Here is a 25,726-nt window from a genome sequence, read left to right as displayed (position 1 = left end):
CAAGTTAGTATTTCAGAATTCAAAAATTTCTTTTTGGGTTTTAGAAGGTAATTTTTTAAAAAATCAAAACAAATTTATTGAAAGTATGCAGACTGCTTCCAAGTTAAGCTGTCCCCAGGACCGTCTCTGACCCTCATAACGGACACTGCTGTTTTCTCTAGAACACTCGTTGTATGAGACCACTTCATAATGGGAAGAAAGAAAAATCTGCAACTGTGTGAGGTGACAGATGTTAACAAAACTTATTGCACTGATCACTTTGCGATATATAAAATATCAAGTATATGATATGTCGATATATATTTGATTATCAATTATCACATTGGATATATATTTGACATATCAAATAGCACATTGGGGTGTGCCTGGGTGGCTCAGTCACATAAGCGGCCGATTTCAGCTCAGGTCATGATCTCACGGTCCATGAGTTCAAGCCCCGCGTCGGGCTCCATGCTGACAGCTCAGAGTCTGGAGCCTGCTTCCGATTCTGTGTCTCCCTCTCTCTCTCTCAGTGCCTCCCCCACTCACACTCTGTCTCTCAAAAATAAACAAATGCTAAAAAAAATTTTTTTTAACTATCACATTGGAAATATATTTGATATGTCAAATAACAAATCGCCACATCGTCCAGCTTAAACTCCCAGGATGTTGTATGTCAGTTGTATCTCAGTAAAACTTCGGCACATACAGACATCTGTATTTCAGTTTTATTGATTGTTAAAGACACATTCCAGGTTTACTGAGCTATAATTGCCATACCATATCTAACAACATGACTGGTTATGTATACATATTGCAAAGTGATTAGTAGAATACATAACGCGTATACACACACGAGACAGCATAATGGTGAGTAGATCGTGTGTTACGTAACACCACCTGACCGAAGTTCTGGATGGCAACCTGCAGACACACATATGAACAGTCTTGCAGCATTCCATGGGATAAAAACTGCTCAACTTTACATCGGTTCTGCGTCCATTGGTGCAGAACTGCCAAAAATAAGTTTCCCCAAGAGCCTGGCTTCCCATCCTTTTGTCTTTGTTCTTGTTGGTTATGGACAAAGAGCTGTGTATCTGTAAGGTGGCAGCTGAGAAAACCTGTCCACGCTGAACAGGATGCTGATGGGTAGAGAGTAAACATCCTGCAAAGACAGGTCAGTCCCTATGGCAATGAACCTTCCAGGGCTGCAACCGAGAAACCCCGGGGTGGACACATTACTTGCAAAAGGGGACATCCCAGTCCTGCGTCTGTCTCTGGATGAGACATCCCCCAGTCCTGGAGCCACTAAGAGGAACAGAGGACCCTGGACCCCCTCTGCCTCACCTCCATGCTTTCTGCCAGAGTGGAAAGTCAAAGGCGCTACACTGAGCCCAAAGTGACTCTCTGGTCTGCACTTCCTCCTCATAATAAGCACTTAATTATTATTGACATTGGCACCCGCAGTATTTACACAGAGTGTTTTCCCACGTGGACAACCCTCTGGGTAAGACTGGACTTGTGTTTCACGATTGCAACATATTTCATTACCTGAATCCCAAGGGTGCTAGGTAAGGGATTGTTGACTCAGCAGCCAAGTTTTACAGGGTTAATTTCCAAACAAGGTAGGAATTTTAATGAGAGGACAAGATACAAACAAAACAATAGAGATAGAGAGTGCTCTGGAGAAGAGTTTTTAGAGTTTTTCCCAGAAACTTTTAATGTTTATTTCAATCAGCCTTTTTTTTTTAAATATATATATATTTTTAGCATTTATTTATTTTTGAAAGAGACAGAGTGTGAGCTGAGGAGGGGCAGAGAGAGAGGGAGACACAGAATTGGAAGCAGGTTTCAGGCTCTGAGCTGTCAGTACAGAGCCCGATGTGGGGCTTGAACCCACAAATCATGAGATCATGACCTGAGCTGAAGTTGGACACCCAACCAACAGAGCCACCCAGGTGCCCCATATTTCAATAAGCCTTTTAAGCAATGCCTGACATTTATTCTTTAGTTTTAAATGTAAATAGAAGGAGCGTTTTTTTTGTGTTTTTTTTTTTAATGCACTGAAAGCATTTACATTTCTGGATCCTGATATCATCCGTCATTATGTTTTAATCTCAGTATAAATGAAAATGGGGCAATTTCTCACTTGGTAAATATTAGTGTCACTGTAGACACCAATTCATAGGGATAGTCTGTCAGGTGCTATCATGCATTTGTAGAGACAAAAAGTGCCTATCGTAAATAACTGTAGGATGGAATAATCTTTTGACAAGCATTTCACCATTTTTAGTGACGTCATCTCCAGTGACAAGTCTTCTCATCGGCCCTCAAATTCAACCTGCAAGGGTTAACTTAGAGGATGAAATCAATGCATATGTGACAAATGTGGCTACCTGCGTAAGAAGTAAGCAAGTACGGAACGTTGTAATTAACTAGGATCATTCACTCAGAGAACGGCATGGAAGGTTTATCCGAAAGACATTACGTGCAAGTCCTAGCACCGCTCTTTGGGGAAAAAAAGGAAATCACGCATTTTTGTTGACCCATGATGGGTAGATTACGTATGGCAGGCATTGCAAAGGTCACGTTGTTCCGGATGCTTATCTCCCGTAACTGATACCAATCTTCAGAATAAAGAGCGGTCAATTTCTCAGCCACATGCCATTCATTGCTTAACCCTCCTCCTTTGCAAAGACAGTCTACACAGCTGGACATAACGTCCAACACTGGGGTAATGAAGCCCCCACCCAAAGCAAGACCAATGCAGCCTGTTAAGCAATGGATCTACTAATTGGGATCAGCTGTGTTCTGCCTTTTTTTTTTCCCCCCAAACACCAATGCAAGGGGCTCATGAGAGATTATTTTGTAGTCGTACACTTAAAATGAAAGATAAATATGTCAAAATTTAAAAAAGCTTAAAACAAGAGCAGAACCGCTCTTGACTATGCCTCAAATTTACTCTTTAGGAAAGCAAAGACTTGCAAGCTTACACGAATACCAATATTTCACGGCATGTGCTTCATGGCACATATATCTTATTTACACGCATTCTATCTAACCCAGAAGCACAGGTCCTAATATTTTGATATATAAGGTTAATTCAATTTCTCTTCTGACTTAAGCACAGCACAAAATGCACCTCTTTATTTGCTCATTTCCTCTTGGGTTTCTTGCCTCTGGGCTCTCCATTATTCTTTTTATCAAGCGTGTGTTTTCAAACCACCACTTTAATCCAGAAAGAAAGAAAGACTATTTGGCAATCAGTTTCTTCTCCCGAAAGACCTCCCTGTTTCAGGGCAGATGAAAATGAAAACAGATGAATTCTTGTAGGTGGTTCTACAGGTTTTTTTTTTTTTTTTAATTTTATTTTGTGATGGGGAGAGTGGGTGTGAGTGGAAGAGGGGCAGCGAGAGAGAGAGAGAGAGAGAGAGAGAGAGAGAGAGAGAGAGAGGAGTGGGGAGGAGCAGAGAGAGAAGGAGACAGAGAATAGCAAGCAGGCTCCGCACTGTAAACATGGAGTCCAATGAGGGTCTCGACCTCATGAACCTCAAGACCGTGACCTGAGCCGAAATCAAGAGTCAGACGCTTAACTGACTGAGCCTCCCAGGCGGTCCTACAGGTTTTTTAAAAACTGTAACACAACAGGTAGGAGTGTACCAACTTTCATTATTCCCACAGAAGATCCAAAACAAAACAAAACCAAAATCAAAAAGCAATCCAACTCACCAGTTCTTCTGAGGCTTCCCCACAGGGTGCTCTCTCGCCAGGAGACTCTGACACTGTACCTTCCGTCCAAGGACCTCACACAGCTTTTGAAGGAGCCATGCTGGACAGGACCCAGCCCAGAGCTCCCGGGCTGTGAATAATCACGAGACAGCCCAGGTACGGCCAGACAGTCATCGCGGGGTGATTGGCGAATCGATCATAGAAAAGTTATTTAACTGCACGTATCTCTCCCCTTGTCTTCCCTCCCACCCCGCATGTTTCACATATAAATCAGAGGGAGACTGCCCTTCCTGACCCCAGCTGAGTATTCACGTGCTAGGTCTCACTTCGTTCAGAACATGTATCGGGTCTGAATGCTTCCCTGCAACCCTTACTGACCGGCTGGCAGGTGCGGGGGGTGGGGGGGGGGGAATGAAACCCCAGACGTTCAGCCAGCATTCCTCATGTGTCAGTGCGGGACAAGGAAACAGAGCTACGGGAGGGGGGCGGACAAGTGCCGACGTGTTCTTCCAGCAGTAAGACCTGGGGACGCGGGCGACGGTGATGTTTTGAATGCTCTGTACACATCCTGATGCACACAGGCCCTCCAAGCCTGTCTGTTAGGTGAGTTCCAGCCGCCTACACGGCACGCGGGGCCCCGAGGAATTCATGCCCGTCGCCAACACCAAGGCTCGGGCGCTGAGCAAGGACGGCAGCAGGCTTCATGGGTGGCGAGCAGGTAGGTGTGCCCTCAACACTGACGAAAGGGGCAGGGACTCTCATCTCCCATATCTTGGGGGAAACCAAACCTCAGGAAAAACAGCTTCCAGGATTGCCTTCTCCCCTCCCATCATTCATCGTGTTTTGTGTACAAGAAGAAAAAAGGTAAAGCCGAACTCTGAGTAGTTGTGCTCATTATCCCACCTCTATAAATAAAACATTGCCCATTTGTAATTATTTTGTGTGCCTCTGGCTCCTGGTAGGCACCCACTGAATTCATACATAATGCAGCAGGTGCTAACATAGTTCCCATTCTTAACGGTAACCCAAGATGATATCGCACCGAAATCTGAAACAATATCTTATTGTGAATAAGCACGACCCACACATTGTCACTGGGTGACGTCTGGTCTCCTGGGGACTCCATAAAACTTGCACATGGATAGAGGTTTCATACGAGCTAGCGGTCAAAACTCCAGCACACCCCGGGATGCTTCCAATCGCTGAATGCTTTAAAGCTCACCAAGAAATGTCTACGGCAATGCTGAAACTCTACAGGTTTAATTCCCACATGAGTCCCTCCCCATGCAAAAGCATGGTCTTGGTGGTCCTGGAGGGTGGCTGCTGGCTTTCTCATTTATGACCCAGCACCCTGCCCCAGCTGCTGCCACAGTCCCGTGGCTTGGAGTGTGCAGGGCAAGGTGGGGCCACAGGGACAGAGAGGTCCCTTCTCAAGGGTCCTATTTGAGACATGGCTGCAGGTGGCAGACTGGAGACGGACCCTCCCTCTGAAGGGCATCCTCTCGGGTTCTTGGGAGCCACCCAGCCGATTCCTGTCCATCCACAACTCCTGAGACAGGGGTAGTGATGCCTGCTCCTATAGGAGCCCCCTCCTCGTCGTCCTCGAAAGAGGTCCTCCCGAGAAGAAGTCCCAAAGAGCAAGCATCTGCAAACCTCTCATGGGTCTTTCTCCTTCCCTGCTACAGGGCCCAGATCCCACAGGGCCCGACTACAGCTACCTCCATCGAAGATTCCCCTGACACTTTACTTCTTTGCCCCTCGACCAATGCTCTCAATGTAGTACAGCACTACAATAAATATCCCCTCAGAACGAGGGGATATGAATTCAGTTCTGACTCTGGCACCGGATAGCTGTGTGACCTCAGGAAAGCACTCAGCCTCTCTGAGCACCAGCCCTCTTTTCCGCACAGCAGGAAGAATATGTTCCAGGCAAGGTTACCGACTAGGGACAACGGCCCAGCTCTGACTGGTCTGCCCATCAGAGGCATCACAGAGGAACCCTCACCCAAAACTGGGTGTGCCGTCTCACTCGGCTCTCTATAGAGGAACAGCCCAGTGGAGAGACCATTGCTGGAAAATTCTCGACTCCCACAGAACTAGGGCACGACGCAGTCATTCAGGCATCAGCAAGCAAAGACTCATTCTCCAGGACTGAGCATAAAGACCAAAGCTCAGTCATGAGGGCCCTGAATCAAGGAAGAAGCATCTCCATGCAAATCGGGCCACTGGGACAGGCAACATGGTGCTCACGGAAGGGTTCTCCTCTTAGCCAAATGGGGAGGAGAGGCCTTGGGGCCCCAGAATCACCGTTCAGTTTTCCTGTTGTATTATCGATGGTGACATAGCGTTCAGTGCGTTGAGCTCTGCGTTCATTCGGGGTGAGCTCAGCTATTCTCCAGCAAGGCACCCACCACCTGCAAAAAGCCCAGAAACGCTAAACCACCCCTCATCTTGAGACCCTCCTTGCGATTACCATGAACGTTACCGGGCATCACAAAAATCACGTAGGAAAGCCCCCCACAGAATGTGTAACATGGACAGGGGCTGAACAACGGAGGAAGATGGGAATTTGTGGGTGGTTTCCAGGAGGCGCTTTTGGTAACTTATGGTCTCTCCTTACCACGTACTTCTCAGTGTTCACTAGCCCTGTGCACTAATCGTGACCTTCTCTTTGGCAGAACGCATTCCGGGGTTTGAAGCTTTATCATTAAACCCCAAACTAAGTCCTGGATGTCACCTTCCCTAAAATGGCATTGTGGTCTAGTCCAGGAGGAAGGACTCACAGGAACTGATTGCCTCTAAGGTTCATGCAGAGTAGTGGAAATGGCCCTGGGAAACAGAGCTGAAATACATCCTTTTAAATGTTTTTTTTTTTTTTTGAACGTTTATTCATTATTTGAGGGATGGAGACAGCAAATGGGGGAGGGGCAGAGAGAGAGGGCGACACAGAATCCGAAGCAGGCTCCAGGCTCCGAGCTGTCAGCACAGAGCCCGATGTGGGGCTGGAACTCACGAACCATGAGATCATGACCTGAGCCAAAGTCGGATGCTTAACTGACTGAGCCACCCAGGCGCCCCAGAAATACATTCTTTTTAAGTGTTACTCCTTCCATGTTAAATACAGTGGCAGCCGACATACATATTCATTTGAAGTGTGGCCACAAAAGAACAAAATATTGTAAAATATTATACCACTCTCAAGTCTGTGCTATTTTACGTATACATACATACACATTATATACAAAAAAACTTTCCTCTTAAGTTTCTGAAAGCCACACACGTATCTATTTACATACTCAATGCATGTGTATGTGTAAATCAAGTCTGTTGAAATGCTATGTAATGAATTTTATTCATCAGTTTCTAAAAACCATAAATGCATATATTACTTATACGCGTCTGCGTATATGTAAGCTAAACATATTTAAATTATATACATCTTTCCTCCAGTTTCTTAAGGGGCATCTGAATGGCTCACCTGGTTTCTGCTCAAGTCATGATCTCATGGTTTGCCCAGCCCCGCATTGGGCTCTGAGCTGACAGCATGGAGGCTACTTGGGAATCTCAATCTCTCTCTCTCTCTCTCTCTCTGCTCCTCCCCTGCTCGCTCTCTGTCTCGGTCTCAAACACACACACACACACACACACACACCTGGCTGGCTCAGTCAGCAGAGCGTGCAACTCTTCATCTTGGGGCCATGAGTTCAAGCCCCATGCTGGGCACAGAGATTACTTTTAAAAAAACTCACACACACACAACTAGATGATTTATGTACGTACCATAAATGTGTGTGTCTGTATGTAGACACACACATCCCATTGCTCCTAAGATTGTTAGAATCTTCACTCTGGGAGGTACTTAAGATTCTCATTCTGTACAGTTTTACTATGTAGATTTATTCTGCTATCTCAACCTGTTGGGTGTCCCATTGACGTGCTCAGATCCCAAACTCATACTAAAAGATTGCTTCAGGACAGCTGTGGTTAGAATTTTGGAGTCTTCCTGGACTGTAATCATAACAGCAGCCTGGCATTTCTAAAACTGTGCTGGGATGGACCCAACCTAATGCAAGTTAACACATATTACTTCCTTTTTCAACAGTGCGTGTGTGACGTGTTTGGGAAAAACTGTGTTAAAAAAAAGAAAAGTGAAAACACCACCACTGACCCCAGGAACAGTCCTTCTCAACAACATGTGACTGACGGATTTAGCAAGGATGGCTTGGCACATGCCCATTCCAGGCTCCTGTCTTCTTTTAAAAAAAAAAAAAAATTTTTTTAATGTTTATTTTTGAGAGAGAGCGAGTACGAGCAGGGTAGGGGCAGAGAGATGGGGACAGAAGATCCGACGTAGGCTCTGTGTTGACAGCAGAGAGCTCCATGCACGGCTTGAACTCATGAACCAAACCGTGAGATCATGACCTGAGCCGAAGTCAGATGCTCAACCAACCGAGCCACCCAGGCGCCTCCAGGCTCCTGTCTGCTTGGGGAGGGAGAGGAGGAGGCCAGCAGCCAGCTGTCTGCTCCCACCTGCCATCTGCTTCGCTGCAGTTTGTCCAGGAGCAGGGTGGAGCTTGGCAAAGGGGGACACCTGCTTCTCTGGGGCTGACTAGGGTAAGAGCTGCGACTTTACTAAGGTCACAGTCAGGCACTGCTGATGCTGCTGAAGGGGTTCCGAGCAAGCCTCCCCAGAGTGGGTCAGCTTGGCACATGGACTGTTTAGAGCTGGAGACAGACAAGACCTCGCAGGCTCAAGAGCAGCTTTCACCCCTCCCATAACCACCTACAAGGATCTAAACTAGGGCTCTTTCTCAGAATGAGAGTTATTATCAGCGATGAATTTTATCTGAATGCCCATCTGTGTGGAAGGGCAAACATCTAATTACTGAACATGTTCTTACTGCCCCATGATTTGCCTTCTCCTTTGAGGACACCATCCCACTCCTTAGCTCAGGATGGCATAGATACCTCGTTTTACCTTTCTGACCTGGAACCCCTCACGTACATGGTGTTCCTGTACCTACGAAATTAAATTTGATTTTCTCCTGTTAATATGTCTCATGTCAATTTAACTCTCAGACCAGCTGGAAGAATCTACGAAGGGCAGAGTAAAATTCTTCCTCCCCAACAATGCCCTTGTGGATTTGCATCTAAACTGCACAAGGGAAGGGGCGCCTGGGTGGCTCAGTCGGTTAAGCATCCGACTTCGGCTCAGGTCATGATCTCGCGGTCCGTGAGTTCGAGCCCCGCGTCGAGCTCTGTGCTGACCGCTCAGAGCCTGGAGCCTGTTTCGGATTCTGTGTCTCCCTCTCTCTCTGACCCTCCCCCCGTTCATGCTGTGTCTCTCTCTGTCTCAAAAATAAATAAACGTTAAAAAAAAATTAAAAAAATAAACTGCACAAGGGAAGAAAAAATATATATACAGTGTTTACTTTTCTCAAAAGATTATCTTTTTTTAACTTTATCCATTTATTTTGAGAGAGAGACAGTGCAAGCGGAGGAGGGGCAGAGAGAGGAGACAGAGAATCCCAAGCAGGCTCCGAGCTGCCAGCGCAGAGCCAGATGCGAGGGTTGAACCCACGGAACCTGACAATCACGACCTGAGCCAAAACAAAGAGTCTGACCTGACACTTAACTGACTGAGCCGCCTGGTGATGCTGGCATCTTGCTTCCTTCTGTCTCTTCCCCCCAGATCACAGGAGGGGTGCCCGGGCCCCCCCCGTGCTGAATCTCCTCCCCAAGGACAGACTCTGTCCCCAGCCTCACCTGCGAGAGCACACACCTTGCATCCAACTGCTCTGATAACACTGCTGGCTGGTCGGGAAGGCTTTGATCCTCTGTGGCAGTTTATACAAGATGCATGGGGCCCCACTCAGTGTTCAGCGATGTGTACACAAGACAGGTGCTCAGGGTCCACATTAAAGAATGACTGGGTATTCGCGGTTAAAATTGGCTTGCTGTTTCATAACATGTGTAGTAAAAGCCACCAGGCCTCCCCAGCGACTGGGATGTGCTCGCTACTTTATAAACCATCTCAACAACCTCACTGGGAAAGCAGTTAATTATTCTTATATATAAATGAGTTAATGGTGTCTGCTCTTGCATCATTAGGCACATCCACCATGGGCACACCTACCCCTAACCTGTCCTGGAGGGAGGGCCCCCTGCCAGAGGATTAAGTCAGAGGCAAAAATCAAGAGGGAGAGAATTTAAAATGAGGGGAGCCCGGGGGGCTCAGTTTGTGAAGCATCTGAATTCAGCTCAGGGCACAATCTCACGATTCATGAGTTCGAGCCCCATATGGGGCCGTCTGCCGTCACCACAGAGCCTGCTTGGGATCCTCTGTCCCTCTAACTCTCCAACCCTCCCCCACTTGTGCAACTGTGTGTGTGGTACATCTGTGTGCACGCATTCTCTCTCAAAACAAAACAAAACAAAACAAAACAAAACAAAACAAGAGATGGAAGGTAAGAGGGAGAGAGGGAGGGCAGGAGACCTTGTGTAGTGCCATGGATCCCAGTGGTGAACGAGGCTCCTACCAGGGGGGCACAATGAACCTCAGGCCCCTCCCTCAGATGTCCATGGTCGTGTCCAGTCACCGAGGCAGAGAGAAAAACAGGCTAGGGTTTGACCACGCACTTCCCATCTCCCCAATGTTTGAGCATTCATCCTCTCTGTAAGATACAATTTTATCTTATTTTATTTTTTTAATGTTTTTATTTATTTTTGAGAGAGAGTAAGCGGGAGAGGGGCAGAGAGACAGGAAGACACAAAATCTGAAGCAGGCTGTCAGCCTGAGCTGTCAGCACAGAGCCTGACGTGAGACTTGAATGCACGAACCATGAGATCGTGACCTGAGCCGAAGTCAGATGCCGGACGGACGGAGCCACCCAGGCACCCTGTATACATACAATTTTAGATGAGTGACATCTATTTATGTACCAATGCGATGTGTGTTTTTTTCTCATTCATGAGTGCTATAAAGTTCATGCTGGAAGTTACGTTTCCTTGCCATTAACATGGACTGGCATTTCACTTTCCTGATAGAAGTTTCTTTAAGCCCTTTTTCCATTTTGTGAGGGTTGGTTTAAAAGTGAAATAAATAGGGGCGCCTTGGGGGTCAGTTAAGAATCCAAGTCTTGATTTCGGCTCAGGTCATGACGTTGTGGTTCATGGGGTCAAGCCCCACGTTGGGCTCTGTGCTGACAATGCGGAGCCTGCTTGCAATTCTCCTTCTCTCTCTGTGCCCCTCCCCTGCTCATCTGCATGCTGTGTCTCTCAAGGTAAACAAACATTTAAATAAATGAAATAAATAACCTGTAAATACATTTAACCCTAAAACATACATTGCATTAGCCTGAATTCAAGTAAAATAAGTCGAAGGCACAGATCCCACCCTCTTGTCGTCTCCCAAGACACTGGGAAAGCTGACCGGGATACGTGACCACCCACCGTGGGGATCACCCACCAGCGTCCACGCAGATAATAGACCCTAACAAGGTCTGGCATGTTTCCCACACTTTCACATAAAAAAATCGCCAGCAGAGATCCTCATATCAGGTGGAGCTCCCATACCACAGTGCAGTGCCCGGCATACCCCAGCTGGGGGTCAGTGGCCTCGGCCACCCGGCTGATTCAGTAGGTCTGGGTGGGGCCTCCGGTTGTGCATTTGTGGCCAGACCCCACGTGAGGCTGACACTGCTGTGCCATGGGCCACCTCAGTTGTCTTCCGGTGCCGGGAGGAAGCTTGGCTTCTCTCGCGGAGGTGAGTCCTTGCGACTGTACTCTGATGGCCAAGAAGGTCAACAGTCACGGCCCTCTCCACAAACCAACCAACCACATCCCAGAGGAAAGACGCCACGAGCGGCTAGGTCAGCCATTCACGGAGCTCAAGCCTCAGTCCAGGGCTGCCTGGCTTATGCAGAAACCAGGGGAGCAGGGAGAGAAGCAAACCCAAGGCCTCCCCAGCGAGGGGCCCCCAGTTCCCTACTCCCAGGCCAGGCACATGTTTTTGTTCTAAGAATGAACTCGTGAGATTTCTTAGCGGTACAGGGAGCGGGTTCTCCGCGTTCTCCCTCTCGAATCCCGGTCAGCGAGCTCTTCCCACGGGGTCGTGAGTTCCTGGAGTCGATGGGAGTCTACCTAGGCTCAAAGGTACTGCGCGTACGGGCCAGGACTTCTGAACATCGGAACCCGCCCTCCTGCTTCCCTACGCGGCTGGACTCCAGAACGGGACGCCAGGATGTGCATGCACATACGTGTGTGTGGATGCGTGGATGGATGTGCGGCTGGAGGGACGGCTTCATGGATAGGTAGACAGACAGACACAGACGGACAGACACAAGTACTGCGAGGTGCGGCTGGCATCTACCGGGAGGAGACCAGGGATGCTGTTAAAAGCCTACGGCGCACAGGACGGCCCCCACCACACAGAAGGATTGTGCCCATCTGCCACATCTGCCATCACTAAGGACCACGGGCTAGAAGCCCAGGTACGCAGGCGAGTGGTTCCGTCTCCGAATTCGGCCGCATTCTGAGGTGCTGGGGGCTGGGACTTCACCCCATGACTTTTGGAAATCACGATTCGGCCCACGTCAACTTTCCCTGTCCCAGATATCAACAGAGCACGGGGGGGGGGGGGGGTGGCGATTCCGGACCAGGGGTACGCAGGCGAGCGGTTCCTACACTTACTTCACTGCATCTCTATGCACACGCGAGGGCCCAGGAAGCCACCTGAAAGTCTCCTCGAACATGCGCGAGCCTTCCCTCGCTGTGCTATCTGGCTCACGCCCACCTCGGAGGGAAAACAAACCCGCGTGCACACTGCGGTGTGGAGGTCTACACAGGGCTGCCTTCCAGTCTTCGGAGGCATGTCTGGGTGATCGTTACAGCCGTAAACCAGCGCGTTCAGTCATCTGTCCCCAGCCAAGTAACCAAGGGCGTGACTTATCAAACCGGAATATAACTGGATGGCAAAGGAAATGGTAACACTCTACGATGGACTGGATGTTGGGGGTTCCTCCCCCCCCCCCAAATTCATAGGATGAAGCCTGAATCTCCAGTGGGGCGGTACTTGGAGGGAAGACACTGGAGACCACGATTCTGACACCAACGCCTATTTGTGGGTTTTCCCACAAATCTAACACCAGGTGGGTGTCCTGCCGTTAAACCCAATGCTGACACACATACCTGGAGTCAGCATCGGATCTCACAGGGGAAGTCACAGGGAAGTCTCCAACGCTGTTCCTGCTACCATCAAATTAGATGGCCCTAGCAGGGAGAGGTTGTCACCAGAGCCTCTGACGGAGCTGCTATAGATTCGAGGTTCCCAGGACCCCCTCTTAGGTTCTGCTAATTTACTAAAGTAATATAGGGGCGCCTGGGCGGCTCAGTCACTTAAGAGTCAGACTTTGGCTCAGGTCATGATCTGACAGATCACAAGTTCGAGCCCCACGTCGGGCCCTGTCCTGACAGCTCAGAGCCTGGAGCCTGCTTCAGATTCTGTGTCTCCCTCTCTCTCTGCTCCTCCCCCACTCATGCTCTATCTCTGTCTCTCAAATATAAATTAAAAACAATTTTTTTTAAATTTACTAAATATATACTATGTATAAAACACATGCAGTAATGTATACAGACTTCACAACATACACGTGTGACATATTAATATAATGATTAATCAGCTTTTGATGAGATCATGATGGAGCCCCCCATGATGGGATTACTGAGCTTATAAGAATAGGCATCAGAGCCCCCACCTCCACCCACATGAGGACAGAGAGACAAAACAGCCACCTATGAACCAAGAAGCAGGCTGTCAGCAGGAACCCAATCCGTCAGCATCCTGATCTTGATTTGGGGCCTCCAGAACTGTGAGGGACAAATGTCTGCTGTCTAAGCACCCCCATCTGTGACACTTTGTTACAGCGGCCAGAACAGACTAGCATCCTCTTAGGAAGGGTCTCCCATCTGCAATGTCCACAAAGAATTTATAAGTCTCTGACGGAGACAGTCCACTACCCTTAGGACTCACTCGGGAGGTCTTCGGTGCTTAAGTTTTTATTACCGTGTGCTGTTTAGAGTTTGATCTTACTGAATACAAAAAACTACATATAACTTAATAGACTTGATGCACAGATGCGCACCAATCCATAAAGAATATAAAGCACACAACATATAATAAAGTACAAAAGTATGTTTGCACACGCATATGTGAAAAGATACGCGTACTTTGATATATGCCCTTCACTGCTCCATCGTTATGTCTGAAGCCACTCCCAGGCCAGTTCTCCAGCTAAAGGAATGTTAAGCCGTGCAAGGAACCTTGCAGTGGGAGAGGGCGCCTTGGGCTCTCCAAACTCTCCACAGGCTTGGCTAGTGCTGCCAACAGGGACCTCCAGTGTCCCTCAAGGCTTCCCTCCACACATCTTTTTGAGACCCAGCCCTGGCCCCCCCCAGCTGCTGCAGGGCCCCGCACAGGCAACCTGCAGAAAGGGCACCATCCATCAGCCTCAGGCTCCCCGGGACCGGGTCGGAGCCGGGGAAGGAAACGAGAGCCGCCCAGGGTGAACCGCAGGGCTCGGTGGGTTTCCAAACGGGACTTGGATGACAAGCGCCTTTCCAGATACGACACAGAGAGCAAACACACGGACAGAAAAAGCAAGACAGCAAGACGAGGAAGCTGAGATAAGCTGAGACATATCTATCGTTTTTGCTTTAGCATGCATGTTCATCGTGTGGGAGAGGATCCTGATTTTCAATCTGTACGATCACTTGTGGATGTGTTTTGGACACCACCGCACTACAGTTGATTGGATCGTCTGCCGCATTTTAAACTTGTCGGGAAAAGTAAGACATCATCCCACGGGGAAAACACAATTTTGCAAACATAAATTGTAATTTGTGAAAGGAAATTCATCCTCTCTCTCTCCCCAGAAGCTCTGTTTCTATCCTTGACTGTTAGGAGAAGAAGCATCAAAGTGCATTTAGTTACGTGCGTCGAAACCACTTCAGGTGTGAACCTGTTTTCATTTTTTTTTTCCCCCAATCTAGCTTGTCACAAACATGACGGTTCTTGGGATCTGTTTCTGGGTTTTTTTTTTCTTTTGTTTTTGTAAATGAAGGGATATCTTCCATCATATCCAAGAGATATATGAAATTCAAAGAAAAAATTATTTGAATCACATTTTTACATCTGTGGAGAGAAGTCCACACGACTCTTCCCTGTCCCTCTTCCCTGTCCCTCTGCAACTTCCCTGTCCCTCTGCAACTGCAGTGACGTATACACGTGTGTCTATATATTACACATATAATGTTGGAGTCCTAACCCCTAGGAGGCTCAGAAGATCATCTTATTTGAAGGCAGAGTCTTTACATAGATAATCAAATTAAAACGTGGTCATTAGGATAGGTAATCCCTTACAGCTGGAATCATCATACAAAGGGGAAATTTGGACACAGAAACAGACCCACAGAGAGATGATATAAAGACATAAGAAGACCACGTACAAGCCAAGGAGAGGCCCGGAACAATCCTGTCCTCAATGTCTCCGAAGGCATTGACCCCTGTTGGCTGTTTGTTCTCCAACCCCTGGCTTCCAGATCTCTAAGGCCACATATGTGTGTTGTTCAGGCCACCCAGCCTCTTTGGTACAGCAGCTGAGCACAGTCCCCTCACTAACTGATTGAACTGCCTTCTCTGTCCTCAAAAAGAAATCATAACCTGTCACAGCAACAGCTCTAAAAAGACACGAATTAACTGAATATACACTATTTGCTAGTACTAAGGGATTGCTTGACCCGCGTGTCTCCTTAAACATCCATCTTTCATGCCCAAGGAAAGCGATGCACAGAGACTCCTAGCCTATCCTCTTGCTCTGCTTACCCAATCCACGCAAGTCACACCGGACTTTTTGCACTTCACCAGAAATATACCCTTAAGGTCTTACAGTCTCTGGAACTTTCTAAGTTCGGCTTCCTTAAAGAGGCCCTATCCTTATGCTTAAATATGCATATGCAACGCCAACCAACACTAAACAGAAACGGACACATAAAGGTATCTTTGATCGTGGCCAAAAAGAAAAACAAAATTATTTCCAGGTTGCATTCAGAAAGAATGCAAAAGGTTTAAAAAACCAAAAAACCAAAAAACCTCAGAGCCACAAAGGCAGGTGAAGCATGAGCAGGCGAAGGCGGCAAGGCACATCCCTAATTTTGCTTCCTCCGTTTCCTCTCTGATCGTTTTCGGCTGATTTTGGGAGGACGCACCAGCTGGGGAAGCTCTGTCGGTGATGAAGCCAGGGGGACCGCAGACCCGCTGGCCATTGCGCATGCGCCAGGCGGGGCCCAGGGGGCGGATGGCGCGCGAAACAGAAAGGGGAAATCTGCGAGGGTCCCGGGACGACCAATCAAGGCTCGGACGGCTGCATAACCAGGCCATCTGGCTCCACGTTTACCGGGTGGCTCGCGGTGATGCCCGCCTGAGCACCTCTACGGCCCTCCCCGCAACTGCCCCAGGGACCATCCTTCGAGGCTCTCCCTCCGTCCTCCCACCCTTTCCAATCTCGTCCTGCATCTGCCCCCACACCGGCAGGTAGTCGCTGCGCTGCCCCGTTTGCGGGGGTGTATGCGGCCAAACTCGTGCCCGCCCGTGCCGCATTCCGGCTCCTCGGCAGAGACTGGGTGACCCTCTTAGACGCGCGCGCGCGACACAGAGGAGAGACGGAAGCGCGCGTGCGCGGCTCGGAGCGCGCACTCGATGACTCGCCAGAGACCGCCAGAGGCGCGCGTGCGCAGTGAGGCTCGGGACGTGCAGGGTGGCTCGGAGCGCGCGTGCACGGTAGCGGCTCAGGGCTCGGAGGCTCGGGGCGCGCGTGCGCAGAGCGGCTCCGGGCTCGCGCGGAGGCCTGGGGCGCGCGGGCGCGGGGCGGCGGGCGCGCGCACCTCTCTCCGCCCCTACCTGGCCGTGACGCCGGCACAATGGCGGCTTCCGTACCCCCGCCGCGGCCCGTCACCCACCTGCTCTTTGACATGGACGGCCTCCTTCTTGGTGGGTAGCCTGCGGCCGCCACCCGCGAGGGCTGTCCGGGGAGGACGCGGGCGGTGGGGGTAGGGGGGGGCGCAGGCTTTCAGGCCCGAGGGCGGCGGCGGGGCCGAGTCTGGGACCCCCAGGCGGGCAGCGGCGGCGGGAGCGCCGGGGCCATGTCAGGCCGGCCGCGCGCGGGGCTGCAGTGTCGACGCCGCCCGGGGCACTACTTCCGGTGGCCGCGCCGCGCGTGGGGATGGAGTGCGTGTGCGGGGGGGGCGGCGCGCGTGGGGGCGGCGCTCGGAGACCACCGCGCGGGAGTGAAGGGTCCTTCCCGCTGTGCTTGCCGGGAGCGCCGCCCTGCCTCAATTTCCCCACGTGCGCACCAGCCTGGAGGGTCCCTGCCGGCCTGCTCCCGGGGGCCGTCGGCGTGGGCGCCGAGGTGCACGCACCTTGCTTGTAGCATCCCACGGGGCAGGGGTCCTCAAGCCGGAACGTCTGGAGGCGTTGGGGGGCACCTAGGTAGAGGGGGATGTTGCTAGAATCGGGGGGGCTACAGGCCGGGCGTGCTGTTGGGGCTCCCGCGGCGCACCGGAGCGCCCCACGCCACGACACATTATCCAGCCTCAAATGCCAGGACTGCGGAGGCGGACGAGTCCTCTTAAGTGGCCTGGCTGCCCGGAGTGACCTTCGGCTCCAACATCACTTGGGGAGGGGCTTGGCTGTGCAAGAACTCCACCCCACCTTGCTTTTGAGCCCCAGGGCCTGAAAGTTGGATAAAGCACAGGGATTATCAATCCTTCTACAACGTGCTCTCTCTGGGGTTCGACTGAGAAATCCATGCTCATCCGGAAGTTCACCTGCCGTGAAAAGTTCAGGTAGAATTCAGAGAAGACAAACACCCAGTGCGTAAATGCGGAGACAACTGTCCTGAGGGCTGCCCAAAGCCTCCACATCCTGTTGCATGACAGTATTAAGTTACTGTGTTCTGACCTCATAGCCTCCAGAAGCCCTCACAGAACTGTAAAAATGCCTGCATAATTTACGTGGGCTGCTGACCTGGTGGAGGTGTGCATACATTAAGGGGCTCTTAGCCTAGAACCCTGTAGAGGAGGATATGTGCATTCACTAATAAACAATACAACTCAGAGAGGTTAAGTCACTTGCCCAAGGTCACACAGCGGATAAGGAACAAAGCTGAGGAATGATTCCAGATCCATCTGATTCTAAATATAAATGATGTGTTCATCTTAAACGGTGAGTATGACGTCCTTCCCCCCTGCACCCCCCCTCGCCCTCTGTACTGGTCCTATTGCTAGGTGATTCAGTAGTAATAAGACTGATTTTTTTTTTTTTTTTAAGCCACAGAATAGAAACAGGCACTTTGAAACCAGATTAATTCCCGTAAATGTATAAAATAAATAAATAAGTAAATCCCCATAGAGGTCACCAATTGCAGAGAACAGTGCATGTAGCTCCTAAATCTGAAATGACTCCATTTCAGAAACCTTCTGGGATTCATGAGTATCGTTGGTAGACAGGACTTTTCCTGCTCAGGTGGTCAAGAAGTTTACGTTGTCAAATAAATTCCTTATCCTCTAATGAAAGGCCCAAAGAACTGTTCTGGGAGTCTCATGAATATTAATGCAAACTGAGAGGTCTCGTTAAAATGTGATTTATTAAACTTCTGTATGAGTTGCATGCTTACGTCCGACTCCCGATGCAAACATAGCTGCTCCCTGAAGCCAGGAATGTGGCTTCTGTCACGGGACCTGCAGGAGCAGTTGTGAGCAGGGGTCTCCACTTGCCAGTTACACCAGGCGAAATGGTTTGCCCTTTGCAACCGTCATCCAAGCCTTTGAACTGGTCAGAGAAGCAAGGATTAGTGTCCTTTGGGAAGATGAGACATGGCCCTTTTTGGGTTTTTTTCCCTCTTAGTGTCTGCCCCTTCTTTCAGATTTCACTCTGCTTTGAGGTAGTAAGTAAGGCTTTGCAGAACCTCCTCAGAAATTCACTCGTTCCATTCTTTTTATAAAATGTCTCGTATAAGACACTGCTTTCCAAAATGTACTGCTCTGTCTCGTGCGGTCTGGTCAGTTATGCTGGTGTAGTTCATTCAGTCTGTCTGCTGTTTGCAGCACACTGTGCTGTCCATTTGTAACGAGTCCTTTTGCGGTAGGTTTGTTAGCACGGTGAATGCATTTTCCCCTGCAAGTTCCATTTGTCAGCCTAGCCTCCTGTACTGCTGTGCTCAGGGAAATGCGATTCAAAACAATTAGTTTCAGGAGGCAATGCTGATATCCGCGGGGAGGCTTGTTTAATCAGAGGAGAATGAGGAAGTAAACAAATTTTTGTGGAAAGGTTGACCACACCGAGGTACTATTTGGGACGTTTGAAATGTATGACACTGTTGTCCTTTGCAATAGAAACGACACTTTTGGATTCTGTTTTTGTTGACACAAGGTAATAATCAACTATGATCTAGGTAATAGTTTTGTCTCTCAAATGCCATTTAGAGAAAGAGGAGAAGGGACTGAAATTGTTTATCAACCACGACAAGATTTCGAAGGAAGATGACAGGTATTCAATGGTGTCTCGCCTTCTGGATGGGGAAGATTATCCGGTTCGTAAAAAACTGAAATTAGGAGCAAAGTGTGTGTGTGTGGGGGGGAGCCTGTCGCTTTTAGCAAACAGGAAGTTTGCTGTGCAGAGCAGTGCTCTTAGAAATAGGACCTGCATAAAACGTCCCACAGCAACGCTAAAACACACATGACCAACTGACCTGCATAACATGTATGAGATTTTTTTTAAGTGGAGATCGGAGCTTCTTTTCTCAGTGGTGCCCTATCATCTGGACACTACCAGGGTTGTGACACTTCCTCAGGAAGGCAGGGGCCGAACGAAGCATTGTCAAGATGCCTCCCTACGCACACGCATCCCCATTGGCTGGAGATAATCATCGCATGCATGCTCTACATTTTGGAACCCCCCCCCCCCCTTGGCTGTGTGCCCTGGGGTCTCGTGCTGGGTGTGGGGGCAGCCGTGCTCTGGTACGTTCACATTCTTTCTGCCCTGCTCCTCTGGGAACTGACCGCACGTGCTCAGGCTTTAGCTCTCCTTGCTAGGTGAAACTTGGGTTCCTTCCGTCCTTGCAGAGAAGTCAGCTGAAGTTCGGAGGGCAGTCCAAGGCCTTGCAGCTGAGGAGAGCCCACGCCCAAGGCCTTGCAGCTGAGGAGAGCCCACGCCCAAGGCAGCGCAGACTCTGAGTTTCTCACTTTGGAATAAGATGCTGCCGGGGGTCTGGGGAAGGACCCTTTAGGAAGAGTGGACTCTAGACCATGTTGGAGAAAACTGGCCATTGCTAACAAAGCAAACCAAGTATGGGCCGATGCTGCTAAACTGTCCCCATCGGTGACACTTTCTAGTAGATCTGAACTGCGTCCTCCTCAAGTTTGTGCCTGGTGTTAGTGGTCAAACGCGTCCACCTAAAATTTGTGCTTAGAGGTGGTCGTTGGTTGCCCACCACAGCTGCTCCTCTTTCTAGAATAATTGAGAAGGGCTTGAGATCCAGATTGCAGAATCCTGCTGATAACAGACTTTTGTCCAGCTGGCGGTAGGACGGAAACATTCAGCAAATCCCTGTGAGTGCGGCTGGGCCCTGCCCTGTCCTTGCCTTCTCACTGTGTGTTTGCGGCTTCACAGACTCTCATCATCGAGGGAGGACAGCACTCACACTTTGTCACAAAGCCGTTTCTGCTCTTTTCCTTCTTCTGGAAAAGCAGTGTGTTGGGCGATATTTTGGCCCCTTTTGTCTTTCTGATGATTTGCCGTTCACTCTGATTCTTTTCTTTTTAAATTCCCGTGATTTACGTACCAGTCAGCGTCCCTGGTTTTTTAATGCCATGTAAAACAGCAAGGGAAATGATGCCCCCAAGAAGTGTCCTCAAAGCACTCATTACAAAGACGCCTGGTCACACCTAGGGAGGAGGCATTTTAAAAAGCATTGAGACACAGCCCATAACTGGAAAATAGAAAAGCGTCCTACCACAGTGGATTGCATTTGAAAATGAGTTTCCTACATCAAGTCTGCATGAGTACCTGTGGCTAATAATTAGAGCATTTGATTTGTGAGAACTTTCACGTAATTGTGTTAAAATAGGTGGGGGCAATCTTGGCTGTTTGGTGCAGATGTCTCTGGTTAAAGTTGCCCTCAGGACGTGTATGGAGAGTTTTGTTGAAAACGTAATAATCGTAACACGTCCTGTCTTAAGAAGCTTTCTCTCCCCGCCCCCCGCCAGCTCTGTAGAGGTGGACAGCTATTCTAGTGCCTCTTGGCATATGTTCTGAGCCTCGGGTAGGTACATCACCTTCCCTGTGCTCTGGCTCCCTCACACCCAGAATTCCCCGTGACGTCTGTAGTCAGTAGCTAAGTCTCAGTGGGCAGAGTGTCTGTGCGGAGAGGGCCCCTGTGTGGGCGGAGGGTGGTCGCGTCCTCACACCCCTGCCTGCAGGGTGGTTTCGTTGGCATTGCTGGTGGTCCTGGGTTGGGCCGTGGGCGGCCTTTGATTCTCCTTTGCTGCTGGGTCTAGGAGCGAGGTCATGGCATACGCCCCTTTGAGATCAGTGATGCTGTACTGGAAAATCTCACACATGACATGGCTGGTCAGGGAGAGACGCAGGAGCCAACCAAACCTTGTGCAAGCGGCCGTAGACTGCCCTGTCTGTACCCGAAATCAGAACAAGAGCAAAATCGTGGTTTGCACGTGTGAGCTTCTGTGACACCTTGGGGGCAAGAGTCAAAATAAGCATCAGGCTTCCCTCCCTCTCATGTCCTGAGATCCCGCCCTCCCCCCTTATCTGTAGGAAAAGCGGAGTGTCCTTGATGAGAACTTTGCTCATCTCTCCTCCCTAGACCAGCACGGTCCATGAAGCTGTCACCAGCTGCCTGTCACCTGGGAATGTTGTATGTCTGCCCTGCGAACAGGAAGCACACGTGGTACCCAGGGGTGTCAAATGTAGCTAGTTCACTGAGCTACATTTATTTAGCTTTTATTTAGTTGTACTTAATCTCAGCACTCCCCGTGGTGGACCCGTGCATCCACTCATCCTTGTCTGCTCACATTCCCATCCTTGTCTGGTGCCAGGTGCTGTGTGGGATTCAGACAAGCCCCTACTCTTAGTCTCAGCGTCCTGATGGAACATAAAACGTGGCGAGTGGACTCTGTGCGTCACTGGCTACTAAGCACGGCAAGGGCATGGTAGAGACAGAAAGTACTTTCAACTGAAGTCACCTGGAGAATTTATGTCAGGTGCAGGAAGGAGCGAAGAAGAAAAACGGACATTCCAGACCAGGGGAAGAAATACGAGAGCAATAAACATGTTTTCTGAAGCAGGACAGAGTATTTTTATCAAGCAGACAGTTTGTGTTTAGAAAAAAAAAAAAAAAGACTTCTCAGTAATGATTGTATTAGAACATAGAGGGGACGACGGTCCAGCTGAGAATCCTCTAGTGTTTTCCAAGCTGGGTTCCACATGGTAGTTTTATGCCCCTTTATCCTGCTGTAAATCAGAAAGCTTCACCCCTTCCTCCAATCGCATCCTTTGTTTTCCCCCATGATAGTGACTTTGGGAAGGCCGGTTACGTTATGCAATGTTCTACGTTCTGGGTTTGTCTGGTTGTCTGCGCCTGCTGTCTCCTTACCTGTCCCTCTGTTTCCCATGACCTACGAATTATGCTTAGTGGTCAGCTGCACTCAGCCATTTGTGGCAAGCACACGCAGAGCTCCTGTTGCTTTTCTGGGGAGAAGATGCACGTGGTCAGTTCTGTTGCCCTAGTCCCTGGTCGTGAGAAGTCTCGTCCTCGAAAGACGTGTGGAACTCACTCTTGTCCTCCTTGGTGCCACACGGGGTGTTTTGGTGGGAGGTCTCAAGCCTGAGAGCCCAGGTGTAGGTGGTGGTCATAGTGTCCCTGTGTCTTCAAGACCGGAACCATTAGGCAGAAAGGTGGGCCGGGGTTACAGGGGACGCCGAGGCCACATTGGCACACACTCGGAAAAGAGGGTGCTTGCGGGAACCAAGGATAGGTGTGCTTGGGTGGCTGTGTCTGCAGCCTGTTCACTGTAGTGCGTTGATTTCCACCTCTTCCGGACCACGTGCCGTGATCTCTGAGTGGCTTCAGGGGATTTCATCTAAGTGCGTTCAGACCTGTGCATTCAGACTCCTTGGAAACCCAAGAGTGATGGGACAGCAAATACAGTTGCTGCACTTTGTACACACTGGAAGCGCTAACTTAGTACTTCCTACGGAGGTGGGTCTGTGCGGATATAGTTGTGCGTTCTGCACAGTTTACGTCGCTTCTCCAGCCCACAAAGCAGGATTCATGAGTCTTAAGCCAGAATGCAGGGAGGGGTCCCAGTAGCAAAATGCAGCATGACATGAAATCCAGAGAGTAATGACTATGATAGATCGTAATACTCTAGGAGCGCCTGGGCGGCTCAGTCGGTGAAGCATCTAACTTCGGCTCAGGTCATGATCTCGCGGTTTGTGAGTTCGAGCCCCGTGTCAGACTCTGTGCTGACAGCTCAGAGCCTGGAGCCTGCTTCGCATCCTGTGTCTCCTCCTCTCTCTGCCCCTCCCATGCTCATGCTCTGTCTCTCAATAATAAATAAACGATAAAAAAAAAAAAAATTGTAATACTCTAAAAAAAACAGGAAATGTCATAATCGTCTCAAGACAGAGGAGGTGGGGAGGGAGACAGCTCTTTTGAAGAATGCATTCAATAAATATGGAAAGCATGGTTGAATTAGGGAAATCAGCATTTCACAGTCCCCACCATGAATGGTTTGGACAGGAGTCACCAATGGAAGCCAAGACCATTGGACTCAGTGTGGGGGCCGTGATGGTGCCCGGACAGGGCCCAAGTGCCATGGTAGAGGATGTGCTGTCCTCAACTGCCAGAACAGCTCACCTGTCTCACAGTTGGGTGGTCACCAGTTGGGTGGTCACCAGTTGGGTGTCTATGAGCGCTTTCTCGTTTGGGAAGGTCAAAGAACAAGTAAGGGGATGCTACGTGAATACAACCAGACAAATACAAACTGCAAGGTCATTCTGCAAGGTAGCCGGGCCAGACTCCTGATCAATGTCAAATATTCTGGGGAAGCAACAGGGGTGGGCATCTGTAGTTTGGTGACGCTGACAGGGCATAAGCACTCGCCTTGCACGCCTCTCTTCTTGGCGATGGCTCGTGAGCCCAGGCTGCAGCGAATGCTCTCGCTTCAAGAACTCTCTGACCCCCGTGGACTGCCCTCTGCTCTCTCTTGCGTTCATCCCAGTGACCATCGGTCAGCCCTGCCCCACCGGCACACTGTGTCTAGCGTGGAGCCCAGAATTCTCTGTCCGACCTGGTCTTCGGCAGCGTCCCCGTGAGCCATGCACGCCACACACTCAGCCTTCCCTTCCAACCTTCTCTTCCTCACCCTCGGCCCCAGCCCCAAACCATGCAAGTGCTTACTTAGTCCTAAATCCTTCAGAGCCATTTCTACGCCCTCCTGATCACCAGTGCCGTTCTTTAGGCTCTCAGTGGTTTCCTTGCGCAGCCACAGTGTCTCTCGTGAGCCTTTACCGTGTGCTCAGCGCTCTTGTGAGCTGCGGTGTGCCTTAGTTAGGTCTGCAAGCTGGTGGCCCGCACTTAACTGCTGTCACTCCCCGTTCTGCAGAGGACTGAGCAGAGAATGAGGCAGTGATTCATCCAGGGCACTTCCGTGACCCCCACCGATACCAGTGGTGGTTCCGGAACTGTGCTCTTCCCGTGGGTGACAGGGCAGGGATGCTGGGGCAAATGAGTGGTTGAAGAAGGCGCTGGTGGGAGCACAGAGCTCACCAGCAGTTTTCCCCTAGAACGTTCATACATGTCTTTGAGGAATTTGGCCACAAACTGGTCCCTACTTCCCTTCCGAGAGAAAGAGCGTTCGTACAGGGAACCATGACTGTCAGCTCTGCCTGTTCTGTGTCTGGTGCCCTGTCCTGTGCCCTGCAGGTTTGCGCTTGGGTACGTGCTCAGAACACAAACATGTAAGTCATTTGTGGGTCTGCCAGTCCCAGCCTGACGAGCTCGTCCCTTCCTGAAGGTACAGCAGCGTATCTCTGCTGCAATCTTGTTCAACCAGTTGTGCTGACCTTGCCCGAAAGGCAGCAGCCTGATAAAGGCATTTACAGTCGCCCACTGGGTCATTTGGACAATACAGGAAGCCAGCCGTCCAAGGCAGTTCAGGTGACTGGAAGCTGCCAGCCCTTGGCTGGGTCCATCCACATGGCTTGGGGGAGGGGGGGTAGGACTTTGACTTTCCACTGTCGAGGGTTTGTTTGGGGGTAGAGTTCTAAGTGGAGGAGGGATTGGAGAAAAGTCTGATCGGATGGATCCACAGAGCTCGAGGAGACAGATGGTCAGGGCGTTCATTCAGTTCACGGGTCCCACAGGCTTGGCTAAGCTGCCCAGCCAATGCCGGCGAGAGAGGCCGGCGCAGGGAATGGATATCTCCCCACCTCACCGCCCCTGTGCTTCTGGGGACACGGTCTGGGGTGCGGCGGGGTATGTGCTGCAGGAAGGCAGATGTTGTCCATGCTACCGCAGTCTCATTTATCTGCTCAGCTGACCCAGTGTCCTTGGGAGCCGGGAGCGGGACATGCACCAGCAGTCCAGGGTGCCTCCCAGAGAAGATCGGTCCTGCGCTCTGTGGCCGAGCTGCAGGAAGACGTTCGGTGGAGGGCGGCCCAGGCTGAGCGTGCCCTAGGCCGGGAGGACGCTGTGCACACATGGAAAAGGGCAGGGTTTTGGCAAAAGTGCCTGTGTGTGACCGGAGAAGAGGTTCCTCGCTGAGTGATGGGAACAGAGCTAGGAAAGTGCTCCCAGGACAGAGCCATCTTCCTGAGGGCTTCCTGGAGCAGAGGGCGCTGTGGCAAGCTGTACATGGTGATGCAGATGACTGAGGCCTGCCCTCT

General features: G+C 50.2%; 2 protein-coding genes across 8 annotated transcripts in view; one reads left to right on the top strand and one right to left on the bottom strand.

Moving 5' to 3' along the window:
* STS (steroid sulfatase) overlaps positions 1-17,438 on the bottom strand; it is a 155,639-nt gene extending 138,201 nt beyond the window's left edge. The window contains exon 1 of one of the 3 annotated variants that reach the window (XM_019417774.2): positions 17,182-17,438. The gene's annotated coding sequence lies outside the window, so the exon portion shown is untranslated. Of the gene's footprint in view, positions 1-3,708; positions 3,828-16,722; positions 16,963-17,181 lie in introns of those variants that run through there. The other 2 variants (XM_019417775.2, XM_019417776.2) reach the window with 2 other exon arrangements.
* Positions 16,577-25,726, top strand: part of PUDP (pseudouridine 5'-phosphatase) — a 463,943-nt gene continuing 454,793 nt past the window's right edge. For 4 of the 5 annotated variants that reach the window (XR_002071974.2, XR_008418356.1, XR_008418357.1 and 1 more), the window contains exon 1: positions 16,577-16,753. Coding sequence is in view for 1 of the 5 variants with exons in the window: in XM_019417777.2 (XP_019273322.1) it covers positions 16,684-16,753 (70 nt within the window). In the remaining 4 variants the exon portion in view is untranslated. The remainder of the gene's footprint in view (positions 16,754-25,726) is intronic. The other variant, XM_019417777.2, reaches the window with a different exon arrangement.

This window comes from Panthera pardus, unplaced genomic scaffold, assembly GCF_024362965.1.
Source record: "Panthera pardus isolate Hobbes unplaced genomic scaffold, ASM2436296v1 HiC_scaffold_27, whole genome shotgun sequence".
NCBI lineage: Eukaryota > Metazoa > Chordata > Mammalia > Carnivora > Felidae > Panthera > Panthera pardus.
Note: the sequence above shows the minus strand (reverse complement) of the source record. Positions and strands in the feature narration are given on the sequence as shown.